This window comes from Centrocercus urophasianus, unplaced genomic scaffold (genome assembly GCF_019232065.1).
Source record: "Centrocercus urophasianus isolate 14NV4802_14NV808 unplaced genomic scaffold, USGS_Curo_1.0 seq_17, whole genome shotgun sequence".
NCBI lineage: Eukaryota > Metazoa > Chordata > Aves > Galliformes > Phasianidae > Centrocercus > Centrocercus urophasianus.
Genome location: NW_024884722.1, coordinates 392,884 through 407,168, shown reverse-complemented (window position 1 = coordinate 407,168; position 14,285 = coordinate 392,884). Strand labels below are relative to the sequence as shown.

General features: G+C 49.7%; 1 protein-coding gene across 1 annotated transcript; it reads left to right on the top strand.

Annotated features, from left to right (window-relative positions):
- The first annotated feature begins 484 nt into the window (after positions 1-484).
- On the top strand, positions 485-12,780 carry PWWP2B (PWWP domain containing 2B). Its single transcript, XM_042818182.1, has 3 exons — positions 485-503; positions 1,019-2,754; positions 12,244-12,780. Exons 1-2 carry the CDS (start codon positions 485-487, stop codon positions 2,734-2,736), a joined length of 1,737 nt encoding a protein of 578 aa, XP_042674116.1. The 3' UTR covers positions 2,737-2,754; positions 12,244-12,780.
- The last annotated feature ends 1,505 nt before the right edge of the window (positions 12,781-14,285 follow it).

Below are 14,285 nucleotides of genomic sequence, written 5' to 3'. Positions count from 1 at the left end.
TCGTGGAGGTCAGGTGAGAGAGATGGTCTGTGACTGAGTGAAGGAGAGCGAAGCTGGGGCTCAGAGCGTCGCCCCATCCCCTGTGACAGCGCCTCAGAGTGGTCGGAGCCCTCTCTGTGCCACCCTGAGCTGTTCCCTGCCAGCTGGAAGGGGAGCAGTGCCCGGTGAGCCCCCGTGGAGCTGCAGTCTATGGCTGCATCTGCTGCCTGGTCTGTGGCTTCTCTGTATTGCTGGGGCTTTTAGTGACTCATCCATACCTCATTTCAGAAATGGTAAAGAAGCTGAAATGCTTAAGGATCCCGACAGAAGGATCTCTGGAAAGTCAGGATAGCGAGAAATGCCCGTTCTGGTGCTGTGCGTAGGGGTGGATATTTGCTGAAGTGCTGTGCTGGCATTGTATTGCCAAGTGTCAGGCCATAGCCAGGGATTCTGGTGCCAGAAATGAGGCGCAGTTCTGAGCTTTGGTGCCACAGAGGAATTCCTTATGGCAGTACCTGTGCAAGGTATGGTACTTGTGCTTGGATGACACATGCTGAAATGAGGCAGTGACCAACAGTTGCTGCCCTTACCCTGGCTCTCCTGAAGCAGTGCCGTATTTGTTGTTACAAATGGTCACATATGCAAAGATGAGGGGAGGAGCAGAACTGCACCAGTGAGCCCATGGCTGGGAAGCAGGAGATGCACAGCAAAACCAGGTGCTGCGGGTTTGAGTGGGAAGCTGAAAGCCAGGTGTGCAGGCACAGTGCAGGCAGGGGCTTTGGTGGCTCCTTTGGGGCTGCACTTGCACGTATGGAGCACTGCCTTCCTGTGCCTCTACCAGCCTGTTCCCAGAGCGTGCTGCTTTGCCTTCTGGAACTTACAAGTCAGTGCAGAACCTCTCTGTGCAAACAGCGCGTGGAAAGAGAAGCTCTTCTCTGGCACAGGAGTAGGACATCTTTTCTAAATTTTGAAACGGTTGCTTCTTTCAGCTGTAGATATGGTTGCCTTGTTTTAAAAGGGAAAAATACCGCATTATGAGGACACGGAAGCTTTTTGTGGTGTGCTTTTTGTTTTTGTGGAACTAGCGCGTTCGCTGCGCAGCCATCCAGAGGCGCCCCTTCCACCACCCTGACCGTCTCCCTCCATCTCTCACCCCGCTCCAGGTCCGGGCTGTTCTGTCTGCCCTCCTCCTTCCCAAAGCCCGAGGACCCTCCTGCCGCTGCCTGCGCCGTTCCTGCTGATCCCACGCACGGCGAGATGCAGCCACAGCCCGGGGACGACCAGGTGCCGCCGCTGCTGCCCGCGCCGCCCGGCGTTGTGCCGCCATACCCGCCCTACTTCGAGGGAGCGCCGTTCCCGCGCCCGCTGTGGCTGCGGCACACCTACAGCCAGTGGGTTCCGCAGCCGCCGCCGCGGGCCATCAAGAGGACGCGGCGACGTTTGTCGCGGAACAGAGACCCGGGACGCCTGATCATGAGCACCATCAGGCTGCGGCCCAGGCAGGTGCTCTGCGAGAAGTGTAAAAATACCCTGAACCCCGAGGACGAGAACGTGGCAGGGCAGAACGCTAAAACCAGGAGGAAGCTGAGCGTTCAGGACAAGGAACAGAAAAAGCACAGCGACTCTGAGTGCCTGGAGAAAAGGAACAAAAGAGAGAAGAGAGAGGATGACAAGTTTGCCGGGGAGCTGGTGCATCGCACGCCAGTTATCAAAATATCCTACAGCACGCCGCAAGGGAAAGGCGAGGTGGTGAAGATCCCCTCCCGGGTGCACGGCTCAGTGAAACCGTTCTGTCCTGAACAGCTGCTGCAGAACAGAGAGGAGGACCGGGAGGAGGTCGGAGATGCTGAGCAATGTCAAGAAACCAAGGGCTTCACGGACAAGGCAGTGGGCAGCCAGCTTGCTTCCATCCCCAAACTGAAGCTGACGCGGCCGGTGCATCCCAGTGCTGATGTCCCGCCTCCAAAGATCCGGCTGAAGCCCCATCGCATCAACGACGGCCAGAGCGTTTCTATCTATAAGGCAGAACTTATCGATGAGATAAACGTCCTTCAGAACAGCAGGGAGACGAATCCCGGTGCGTTTTACAGCAATGAATCGGCAGACAGAGGTTTGGCCGAGATCTCTTCGGGGAGTTCGGGTGAAGATGACGACTTTAAAAGGTTTCCCCAAGGTAAAGACGGACACGAAAACTTGGCTTTCCTTATGAATTACCGGAAGAGAAAAGCGGATTCTTCTAGTTTGTCAGTGTGCAGTAATGACAGTCTAGACGAATCCAAGTCTTCTAGTTCGGAGGTAACATCACCAGAAATGTGTGACTTTTTACCTGGTGATGATGCGTCTGTCTCTTCATCTTCAAAAGATGAGCGTAAAATTGTGCCGCCCTTGACAGTTAGGCTGCATACCCAAAGCGTGTCTAAATGCGTCACTGAAGACGGAAGGACTGTAGCAGTGGGGGATATTGTTTGGGGTAAAATTCATGGATTTCCGTGGTGGCCGGCACGCGTTCTTGACATAAACCTTAGCCAGAAGGAAAATGGGGAGCCTTCATGGCGGGAAGCCAAAGTGTCGTGGTTTGGTTCTCCAACGACTTCATTCTTATCTGTTTCAAAACTTTCTCCTTTCTCTGAATTTTTCAAACTGAGATTTAATCGCAAGAAGAAAGGGATGTATCGCAAAGCTATCACAGAGGCTGCCAAGGCGGTGGAGCACCTGACTCCAGAAATAAGAGATCTCTTAACACAGTTTGAAACATAACTGTGCCACCAGTATCAGGTGAGTGCTTGCTGGGCCAGTGCTTCCTTCGGAGAAGCTTCCATGTCTTTTTTTAACCAACGTTCCACTGTTTGCATTTCTTAAGAACTGATCTCAGCAGTTCTTAGTCTTAAATGCCTGGGTGTGAGCAGGTGGTGGTGATTTCAGAGGCGATAAGAGCTGTTGGCTCCACAGCTTTGGGAGGACTATGGGACCGAGGCCCAAATTGTGAGGGGTGCCCAAAGCAGCTGACCCCTTCAGGAAGCGAGCGGTGTTTGCTCGGAGAGCTGATGGAATTGCAGGGGTAGGAGAGTCGTCTGCAGCTGGGATGTGGTGAGTACTGGTGGTAACTCAGTTGAGGCAGAACTAATCCTGTCAGGCTGAAGGGTCAGCAGCCCCAGGCTGTTTTCTGAACTAAGGCTCTTCCTGGAGTTGAGGTTGTATTTATCACACCTAGGTGCTGATACCAAGTGGTTACCCACAAGAATTAGATGCTTTTGAAGGGCCTTTCTTCCCCTGCAGTTACTGCAACCCTGCACCGTTTATTTCTTATGATGGCACTTTCTTTATGACTATTGAAAATGATGCTACTAAAAACTGGCTGCTGGGGAGCAGTATTTCACAGCCCCTGGCTTGGCTTGCTGCAGCGTTGGTGCATTGCTGCAGGCCGGTCAGGACACCAACTGCTATTCTTTTGGTCTTCACATCGTGGAGCACATAAAATTGGAAACGTGAAAATGAGAACTAATTCTTTTTGATGCCTCTGTATTGTACTTCTGCTGGTTGCAAGTGTGGAGGTGGGGAGGCCTCCTCTCACACTAAACAGTAAAACTTTGTCCCTGATGAAAACACAGTAGCTGTAGATGCTGGGCGCAGTGTGGCTGGGAGTGGATGGCTGTGTGTAGCACTGCTGCTGCCTGCTGCACTGAAATCCATGGGGAAAATTCCGTCACCTTGAGGAAGATCTAGAACTGTTGCACAGCCTTCCAGTCATAGTTTCCTAGGTGGGACCTCATCTGTGATAGTATTAAACAAGGGGGTGGACTAGTTTTTAATCTGAAAACCATTACTTATCATTGGGCAGAATCTCCTTGTCAAATATACGCCTGTTACATAGTGTCCTGCAGTGGATTTTACTGGTTGTCTTGTAAGCTTTTCCCCGAGTTTTCTTTCTGATGCCAGAAGGACTGTTTGTGTGCATGAGCCAGTGCTGCTCCTGCTGCAGGCTGCTCACTGTTCTGTACCTCAGCAATTGGAGTGCAGTGCGACTGTGATGGCTAGTGCTCCTATAATCCTGGGGCAAAAAAGGTCTTTTGTATCCTTTGCTGGAGAGCAACAAACTTGCTTGAATTGAGTTATTCCATCCCAACAAGCCTGGTTGGAGTGTGTACTGAGACTGTGGCATGTTCACCTTGTGGGCTCAGGGTTCACAGAATCACCAAGGTTGGAAAAGACCTTCATGATCATCCAGTCCAACCATCAGTTCTGGACAACTGGACAGTCAGTCAAGTAAGAATATGTAATGGCAGCAGCAGCATTTAAGCTTCGGCCTTGATCTTGCTGCTTAATTGTGGCTAGAAGCTTTATTATATTGAGAGTGTTCGCATTTGACCCAAATTTGTTACTAGCTAGATCTGGAGCATAAATAATCCTAATGCTCAGAAGCTGCGTTATGGTGAATAATGGCCAGGATCCACGGCTCCTGGATAAACCGCTCTGGGGCCACGTCAGCAGGTGGATGCTGTTGCCTGCGTAGTGCTGTGAGCTGTGCTGTCCTGTAGGCACAGAGCAGAGAGGATGGAGCAGGTCTGTAAACTGAGGGCAAAGAGAAGATGATGAGAGCAACGAGAAAATGATGCGATGACATGGCTGCACCGTACCCTTCCTTCCCTGTGAGTTCTTTGGCCAAGCCTTCCCACGTACGTGCAAATGCATAGAGGCATTTACCATGTACTGCTGTTGTGTTGGTGGTCAGCTGGCTTTCTAAAGTTGATTTTCTGCCTTACTTGTGTCTGACGTGAGCTGTCTGCACGATGATTTGAGAAACAGCTGCATTTACTCAGAAGGAAACGAGAAAAGCAGAACAAAACAACTTCCTGTGTTCCACGTGTGCCATGCTTGCTCAGATTCCCTGCCAAACCCACGTGCTGGGGCTTTGATACGTCACTTGGATGACAGCTCATTGGTTCTGAGCTTTGCCCTCTATCTAGTTCTCTTCCACCAGGACTTTATTGCTTTCCTTGAGTGATCCTACGGAAGCTCTGCTGCGTTTTCACCAGCTGCTAGTTGACTGTTCTTTTCTGAATGCTGTAACTTAACTTTTCTCTCATGTTTGCATTTCCTTAGTCCTAGGACTTGCACACTGACACCTGAGCTACAGTTCAATGTCAGAAGGCTCTGGTCTTAGACAGGCAGCACAGCCTCAGATCGGTTACAGCTGTTTCCAGGAGCAGGCGTGTGGCTGTAATACTGCACTTTGCAGCTGGAAAAGTGCACTGTGTGGTGACTTCTCCAGGAGCTGCACAAGGGCCCCTTGCTGTGCTCAGGAGGTGCGTCCAGCATCTGCACTTTGCTCCTGACCGTCCAGGCACTGCAGAGCTTGGGAGCTGCTGACGCATTCTGTTGTGGATCTCTGCTGACATGTGGGGCTGTTCTGTAAGCCATGGAGGGGAACTGCTGGAAAAAACATACAAACCATTCAAGTATTTGCAAATGCATAAAGAACAGCAAGCAACTGGATTTAAAAAAAAAAAAAAGAAAACTTTCTGGGTTGGAAAAGCTGGTATGACAGTTTTGAGTGTTTATTATTCTATCCTTATTCTTTTGCAAGGAGTGTACTTTATTAAAACCCTGTCACTGTCTTTAAGCCAAGGTTTCTGGAAGAACAGCAGGGAGGCTAGCAGCTCGTAAAAGCCACGTCGTAAGACACTTGGTTCACAGGGTAGCCAGGAGAAAAACACACACTCAGCATGTTCTCAGGCCTTGTAGCTTCTGCTTTTGTAGCCTCTGTGCAGGGCTGCCACCAGCCTGGCACTGTGTGCGCTGCAGAGATGGCTCCTGCTTCACAGCTGAGTTTGTGCTGGTGCCACAGCACTGATGCTGGTTCTGCTGGCTCTGAGGCTGAAGGCCGTTGTTAACAGCAGTGCCTGAAAGCAGTGGCAGCACCAGCAGATGAGCTGGCCTCCCTGGCCTGGGCCTGCCCTGCTGGCTGTCAGGTCCCACGTTCCCTGGGCTTGGAGCCAGCGCTTGGCCCGGCCCTTACTTGGCACTGCTCCTACTGCAGGGCCTGGAAAAGTGGGTGCCTGGGATTGTGGAGGGCATCGGCTCTGCCGGTCCTTTGGAAGCCCTTTGGTGCCTTCCAAAGTCCCAGCTGGGGGTGGGCTGTGTGCTGCCCAGCTGAAGGGGGAGGACGGTTCAGGCTCAGGTCTGGCCCTGCAGCCCTGGGGCGTCTGTGGCAACCCGGGGGCAGGAGGCTGCTGGGAACAGGATGCTGGTGTCCCTGGGCCTGGTCAGCCTGCGAGGTGCCCTGCGGCAGCAGCTGGCGATGCTAGAAATACAGAGGGGAACTTGCCTTTTGTGTACCAAAGTGGCTGCTGTGGAGAGCTGAGCTCTTGGTGATCAGAGCTATGGACTATAGGTTGGGGGAAAAAAATAAAAGCCAGAAGAAACAGGCTGAAATATGGAGTGAAAGAGACTGACCTCAGCACCGTCTGCCTGGAGTGACAGCTGGGAGGCTTTTACAGACCTGGGGCGAATTCTTGTGTTGTCCTCAGCCCTGTTCGGGTCTGGGATTGGTCTGCAGAGGTGGGGGGTGGGCAGAAGGGCTTTGTGGGGAGTGGTGAGGCTGCAGCTGGGTGCTGGGGATGCATTTCTCAACAGCCTCCACTGCGGGATGTACCCAGGAGCCGGGCCCCATGTGCGTGGCACTGCAGCCTGACTGTGCGCTCCGTAGCTGATGCTCTCCTGAGGACAGGAAGCTCTCTTGCACTGTTGCGTTTGCTTTCTGCTCGCTTTTTTGATAACATCATATTTGAACTTAGTATTTAGTCCTGCAGCTGCGTAAAGTTGAAGTTCCTAGAGCTAAACAATTGCTTTTCTGTTATCTTTCGCAATGATTAAAAAGCCAGCTTATCTCAGATTTTATAAAGGCAGCTCTTTAATAGTAAAGCTCTTTACAAAAACTGCTGTAGACTTTCGTATTTGTCTCTATGTGGAACAAGCTTACACTATGTATATCCATTTTCATTTCCCCCTTTATTCCCCCTTGCCCCCAGGCGTGCTGTGACTGTGACACCATTAAATGTTAAAAAGCTGCCTTTCTGAGGATTTTTGTTGTTCTGCTATTAGCTAATAGACCCTCCACATCCGTCCGTTCAGCCATTCGTCAACAAAGCACCCTGCAACTGCATCCAGCAGAAATCAAAGCTTATTGCGTGCCTGCTATATATAGTAAGCTCTAATGTAAAATTTGGAACGTTGGGTTATGACTTCACCTTCAGAGATGTTCAGGGCTCCGTATGCGCATGCAGCCAGTGCTGCTTGCCAGCACTTCATGAAGCAACATAAACCAGCCTTCTTTTTCCTTTTACTCCTTCTCTCTGCTCTACCAGTGGCACCAAAAAGGTTATATAACTGCATAGAAAGCTGTGGTAGCTGTAGTTCTAAAAACACCTACCTGGTCACGTGGAATATTTCAGCCCGGTAGAGGAGTGCTGAGATTTTTCTTGGCCTTGTTTCTGGATGGTTCAGTCAACTAAAACCAAGCATCCTGCTTAATTACTGCCTCTCAAAAGTCTTCCTTCAGACAGCTTGGAGTCAGCGTTGTGTACACTGACACAAAGTGGGAGAACAAGTCTGGAGCAGCCTGCACTGCATACCTCTGTGCCTGGTGCTGGGGACTGCAGTTGCACCTCTGGCAGCAGCCTGCTGATTGCCCTGCTTCTCAGGGCGCTTGGGCGTTTGTGACCACTGCTGCTGCATTTACAGACATCTGGATCTGAGTTTGTGCCACCTTCTGCCCCTCTGCATCCGCTGCCCTGGGTGTATGGTTTGGAAATGCCAGTTGGCCATACGCTGTGCTGTTTCTAAGTGCATGCAGGCTGCACAGATTCCCGAGAAAAGAATGTGATCATCTTATGTGAGCTGTAACTTCAGCTGCCAAAGGAGATTTGTGTAAACTGAAGGGCTCGGCAGCTCTCCTTGGGAGGACAGCAAGATCCTCTCCTGTGCAGAGGGGACCTTCGAGTGCGGTGGAAGTGGTGAGCATGCAGCGGGAGGCTGAGGAGCTGCAGAGGGCTGGGTGGCCTGCAGCCCTGCTCTGCTTTGAGAATGGGAATTTCTGTCCTCTTTCCTAACCTGTACTTATTTACTCATTTGGTTTGTTAAAGTTACACTGTAGCTGGCTTCCCTGGCAGATGGGATCTCAGGCTCAGGGATTGTGACAGGCGGCTTAGAGGTAAGCACTGGGCAGCACCGTGGGGGAAGTCCTTGTGGAAGACTTCCTTCTGCTTCAGTTCATCCTCTGTCTGTTGCAGTTAGGCAGGTGTTTGCAAAGTTTTGAGCGCCCTCAGGTTGCACCTATAAGACTGATTTGTGCCATGAAGGAACAGGGGATATTTGGAAACGGGAGTACGCTGTGTAGAGAAGGGTGCCGGTTCCTTTGGAGGAGAGGAGATTAAGGTATCTTCAGTAGCCATGCATCGTTAATATCTTGTGAAGGTGCTTGGCCCATGAGGCTGGGTGACACGGTGGGCTGGCAGAGGTACTTCCCAGTTCAGTGCTCAGGCATGAAAGGCAGGGAGTTGCTGGAAATAAAGCATTGCACTTTGAAGCTAAAAATTGATGTGAAAACTGTTATATATTGAAAATGTGCAAATTGTTGATTTTCAGCCTTGATACATAGGTAGGATGTTTTTTTCTTCCTCAAAGTGCCCTTACTGATGCAGGTCAACATGAATGAGAGCAGGTGTGGGGGGTGAGTAACATTCTGAGTTCTGCCTGAAAAAGGCAGCAGAAGCTGCATACACATATCCCACAAGCTAGTTGAAGCTAGGTGCCCAGCTTATTTATTTTGAACTGCTTGATGCATCTGTTATGTACTTTGCACCTGCTTTTAAAGAATATCTGGACTTTGCATTGGCAGGTTTAGAAAGCCTTGCATGGCCCGAGACTGTAGGCTTCTTGTGTCTGTCAGTGATGACAGAGATGGTGTCTAGTGCCTCAGCTTGTCCTCCATATCTCGCAGTCCCTGCACCCAAGTCTAGCTCCTCAGTGAGTTGAAAGTGCTCTCTCTTCCAGAGCTTTCCCTGCCCCTGAGCAGGAGCAGATCCTGCCACGCATGGCAGTGGTGAGGTCCATTGAGTGCAGGAGGGCAGGGGCTGCGGCCCCATCCGTGCTGAGGCTGCAGGGCTGTGCCCTGGTGCCAGCAGTGCTCTGGTCCTCAAAGGCTCCTGGGCCTGTGTGAGCAGACTCCACTCAGCTCACAAGGCTGTGTGTACTTTCCAGTATCACGTGCCTCACCTTTCCCACGTTGTGCTGACTGCCTCGCATTATCTGTGTGACCGTTTCTTTGGTTGCTGGCATGTGTGCCTTTGTGGAAGAAAGACAGAAGGGAAGAGTAGGGTATTTTTTAAAGAAGGCTTTTTTTTTTCATTGAGTTGAATATTTTCTGAAGAAAATATTAACCAATGTACCAGGTCCTGTTTAATCTGCATTAGATTTTCACTGTTGTGAAAACCTTTTTCTTTTTGAAAAGTGTGTACCTTGTGTGCTTTCTGCAGTTGAAGAAATGAATTGTAGCCAAATCACTGGTTTAATTTCCTTTATGAATGGTGACTTGCTCTGTTTGATCCAAGCCAGTAATTTGAGCTTTAATGCAGGAAGCCCCAGAGCTGATGCTGTTTCTCCCCAGAGCTGCTGGGCCGGTGGGCTTGGTGCTGCAGATGCCCCTGCCAACCCAGCCAGCCATGCGCGGCACCTTGGGGTGGCTGGAGGCGAGGTGCTGGCTGCGCTGCTGGCCCACTTCTTGGGTCCTGCTTTCTTGGGTCATGGCAAGCACAGGGCCGCTCTGCCCGTCCCCTCAGCTTCTCCTGATCAGGTGTTTCAGCAGCGCTGCCTTCAGAAGGAAGGACAGTTGGGACCTGCCCGAAGCCCCCAGATTCTCGGGTGCTGGCTGGGCTGCTGCAGGTACCGGCACTCGGTTCCCCTCAGCTTGCTGCCCAGTCTGACTCTCCCCAGAGGGGAGCTGTCTGGAGGAAGACCGGTCTGGCAATGCTAGTTCTCAGCCTGCTGCTAATTGTGTCCAAAATGAGCTACAAGTGTGGAGAAGGTGAGCAGGTCCCCGCTCCTTCAGCTCTTGGCCTGCCTCGGTGGGCAGAGGGCCGCAGTGGGAGCTGCCCCACTGCAGTTATGAGCTGCCCCGTGCCTGGGCTTCTCCAAAGGAGCCTTGAAGGCAGCTGGGCGCACGCTATGAACGACGGTCACTGTGTTGCTGCTGCAGGATGCGTGTTGGCCCGGTGCAGCCGGCCGTTGAGGCAGGACACCTGAGCTGGGCAGCGCACGGAGCTTCGTGACCCTGCTTGGCACCGTGCTCCTGCTGTGACACTTCTGTCCTCCGAGTGTTAGCGTGAGATCGCAGGGTGTATGCCTGGCCTGAGGGCTTGCTGCTACCTTCTCAACAGTGGAATGCAGAGTTCCTCTTCATACAAAATATTCTCCATCCATAATCTGTCTCTGAAGAGTCAGCTTCTTGCAAAACGCGTTTGAGGGATATTCTACCAAGTCTGTAGACTTTGAAAGTTAATAAAAATGCGCACAAGGTGATACGACATCTCAGTTTGTTAGGAGCAGGATAATTCTGCTGAAGGCTGAAGGAGTTTGTGGAATCTGATTGCAGCCCTCTGACATACAGCTTTTGGGGCTGATGTTCATGGTGCGTTAAATCAGATCTTTGAAGTCTTAAATGAGAGTGCAGTGTTCAGAATCCTTCTGGGTGGTGAGGCTGTGCAAACTGGTGTGTCTTTTGGTTCCATGCCTGCAGAGGAGGTATTGGTACATTTTCAGCTGCGGTGGAAATGTAGTCATCTTTCTGTGTTTGGTGTTGGCATTCTTGGTTTAATTGTGTTCTGTACTTAGAACTCACAAATGTCAACTATGAGGGGCTTTTAAGTGTCTTTGATTTTTTTCCTAGCATTAATCCTGTTTGCCCGTGTGTCCCGTGGCTTTGACTCGGCCTCTCTAGTTGATTTGGCATGGACACATGTTAGGACCAATCTGTTTTGAACTGTTTCAAACTGAATTCCTTTTGAAGTATGTTGCAGAAATGCTTTTGTAATTGAGAAGTGCAGGTGTAGGTCCCTATGCCATTTTTTAAAAATTCATTTGTAAGTTGTTCTAAGTTTCATTAAACCGTTTCACATCTGCTCTTCTGGCTTCTCCACACGCAGACAAATGGATGTGTTTTAAACTGACTCACAGCACCAGGGCAAATGCACCTGGCATGCAGATCAGGTGCAGAAAGCTGCAGGTTTGCACTGTTCTCTTTGGTGTTTTTTTTCCTGCAACAGGCCCATGGCTCTCCAGTAGATGATCCTGTGGGAGCCTGTCCTGTGCCTTCTGTAGTGGCTGATATTTAGTGAGAGTTCCAAAGGGCCACAAGTCAAGTGTGAAGCAAACTTCATTGCTACTTGGTTTCTTCATCTTTAGCATTTCCAAATGTATTCCTTAGCATCTCGAAATGTAAAAAGAGCATCTCACGTATCTCATTGCCTAAATACTCTTCAGAAATGGGCCAGTGTGTTTGGTCACATCCAGCTGTGCAAGGGTGGATGACAGGAGGCTGGTAGCACTGTCCTTCTGAGTCAGACACTGGGTGACCTGAGGGATGTGCAGCACTGCTGTGGCATTGCGTTCTCATGGAGCCTGGCACAAACATCTGGAGCAGAAAGGGAGCTCCCACAGTGAGCGGGGCTGTGGAGGGGAGGCAGGGCCAGCTCTTGCCTTTGGAGCTTGGGCTGCCGCACCTCTTCACTTCGAGCAGGATTTGTGTACTGTGGCAGCAGTCGGTGCCTTGAGCAGCTGCTGGTACTTGGAAAAGCTTCTGTAAGGCTTGCTGTCAAGAAGGAAATAATCCTATTTTATAGATTGTCTTTGAAAAGTGAAGGCAGAACTGAGCAGATGTTCTGTACGTGGTGCTCTTTGTAGGAACTCGTGGCAGATTAACCCACAAGACCCCACCCTGAGAAGGGGCTTAAAAGGCTTTAAGGCAGAGACTGAAGATTTTTATTATCTCTGGAACTCGTATCACGTCTGTCTTGGAGAAAATTCCCACTCCTCCTTTAGATCTGTTAACTTGACAGGCTTCTTCCGAAGCTGCTGCTGCTGCTGCCTGCTGAGCAAGCTAGAAGCTGCAGAATGCCAGGCTATATTTAGCCAGAGTCCGGAGCGTGTGCCTCCGCCACTGCCGCTCAGCCCGTGCTTGCAGTAACCTCTCCCTCTCTTACTTTCTTCAAGGTAAAGAAGATAAGAGCACAGCTGTTCTCCTAGAATGTCACGAAGTCTGTACGCATCCTGACACGCTCCCCAGGAGAAGCGGGAGGTTGCCATGCACGTGACAGGAGGACGGGTTTCCTTGTCAGCTTGCACTGCTTATCATCATCTGGGAGAGGTGACAGTCACTGGGACGTGGAGTTAGGAGGCTCTTCTGGTGTGAGGCTGGCAGGAAAGAAAAGGATTTCTTAATCTAGGATGAGAATTTGACAAGTCATACGGCAATGAACTAGGAGAACAGCAAAAAAACACAACTTGGAATGTATTTATTACCTAAAAGTTAGCTATTCTTGATAAAATCCCCAAAATTATGCTGCTGCTTATTTTACTTACAGATTTCACACACTTCTAATTTTAAAGCTACCAAACATTTACTCCATTATGTACTCTGAGAAATGTAATTGGAGGAAGACATACAGAAGAATGAAATCATTGTAGTGTCTTAAATACAACGGACTCACTTTTGTGTCTATTAAAACTTGGAAAATGTGCAACACGTAACAATGTGGCTGTCATTGCATATGTTAAAGCTTTTTAATGTGATTTGCTGCAGAGCTGAGAGAACTGATGTTTACAAGTACGCAAACAAGTAGTCAGAGGGTAACTCGGATGGCTGTGTGTGCTAAGTGAGGGAACTGACGTCACCCGAAGCCGTGGGCAGCGCAGCTTTGGTCTGCTTGCACTACGTGCGTGGAGGTGAGTTGTTAGCCTGGTGGGCCAGCTGGAGGATGAGCTAACTTGTGTGTCCACACCTTCTAGTCAGCGATGTAAGGCCTCTTAAACACCTGCCGCTGGGTAGAAGAGGTCCTCATCCTCACACATTGCCAGAAGTGGCTGGCAGTCCTTAAGAAAAAGAGAGAAAGCAAGCGGGCTGTCCACCCTACAGGAGAAACGGCTTACAAACTAAAGTGACCTGTAATCAAACTTCTGAAACTAAATCACTTAATTTCTTTTGGTCTGCAGTCCTTTAGGTTTTCCCTGGAAAGAGGTCCTGTCTAGGAATTTGATGAGGAATATCAAATATTGGTAGGAATTTGTTGCTTCTGGTGCTCCAAGAAGAGTTCAGAGTTGCCCTTGCTAGGTTAAATGTCATCTGCGTGTGCTAGAAGATTAGCTTCTAGCTGAAGAACCATTGCACAGATTTTACTTCCTGTTTCTTCTGAATCTGTTGCAGCAAATACTGCGATGAACTGTTGTCAAATTCAAAGACCGAGTGGAAAGGAAAACATAGAAGCTTGTTTTCTTGATTTATGCTGGTTATAATGTGGTATTGTGAACGTCAGCAAGAGAGATCCAAACTTCCTCTTTCTGCCTAACAGCAACAAAGTTTAACATGAAAAGTCCAACACCAGAAAATCCCTTCTGCTCAGTCTCGATAAGAGCATTCAGTCAAAAATGTTTCTCTTAAAACTGTTGAAAGGCTGTGGTAAACAAGCAAACTAAAATGTATTGCTAAAATAGGACATCTGTCTCCCAAGGCCAATTTTGGCTACCTCTGCAAACAAATAATTTTCCTGTTTTCCAGAAATAAATGTAAAAAAAAGACAGCAGTGTATAGAGAAGGAATGTGTTCTTGCACCTTGTGTACAGCCTTAAAGAAGCAGTTGTTTACCTGGCATCTGCTGTCCCCATCTCAAAACAGCATGTGTAGCTGGCGAGGATGCTGAGTGCTCCCACTCATGGGGAAAAAACAGTTTGGCCTTTATCAATGAGTCTTGAGGAATTTCTGGGTTTTTTTCCTGTTTTTTTTTCTAGCATCCTCTCAAGTTTAGGGCTAGCTGGTGGCTATGTGAGGTGATTTCTATGTTTGCTGCGCACACAGATGTTCATTGTACAAATTCCCTGCCAAGATGTGTTGCAAAGCTTTCTGGCTGCAGCGCGGCAGCAGTTAGCTGACAGGAGTTACAGATAGCCTGCTGGCTGCTTAAAAGAAAAGGGCAAAATGAAAAGAAGCAAAACCCCCACGTCCAGGAAAAGCAGCTACCTGGAGCTGCTCCGATCTGCAG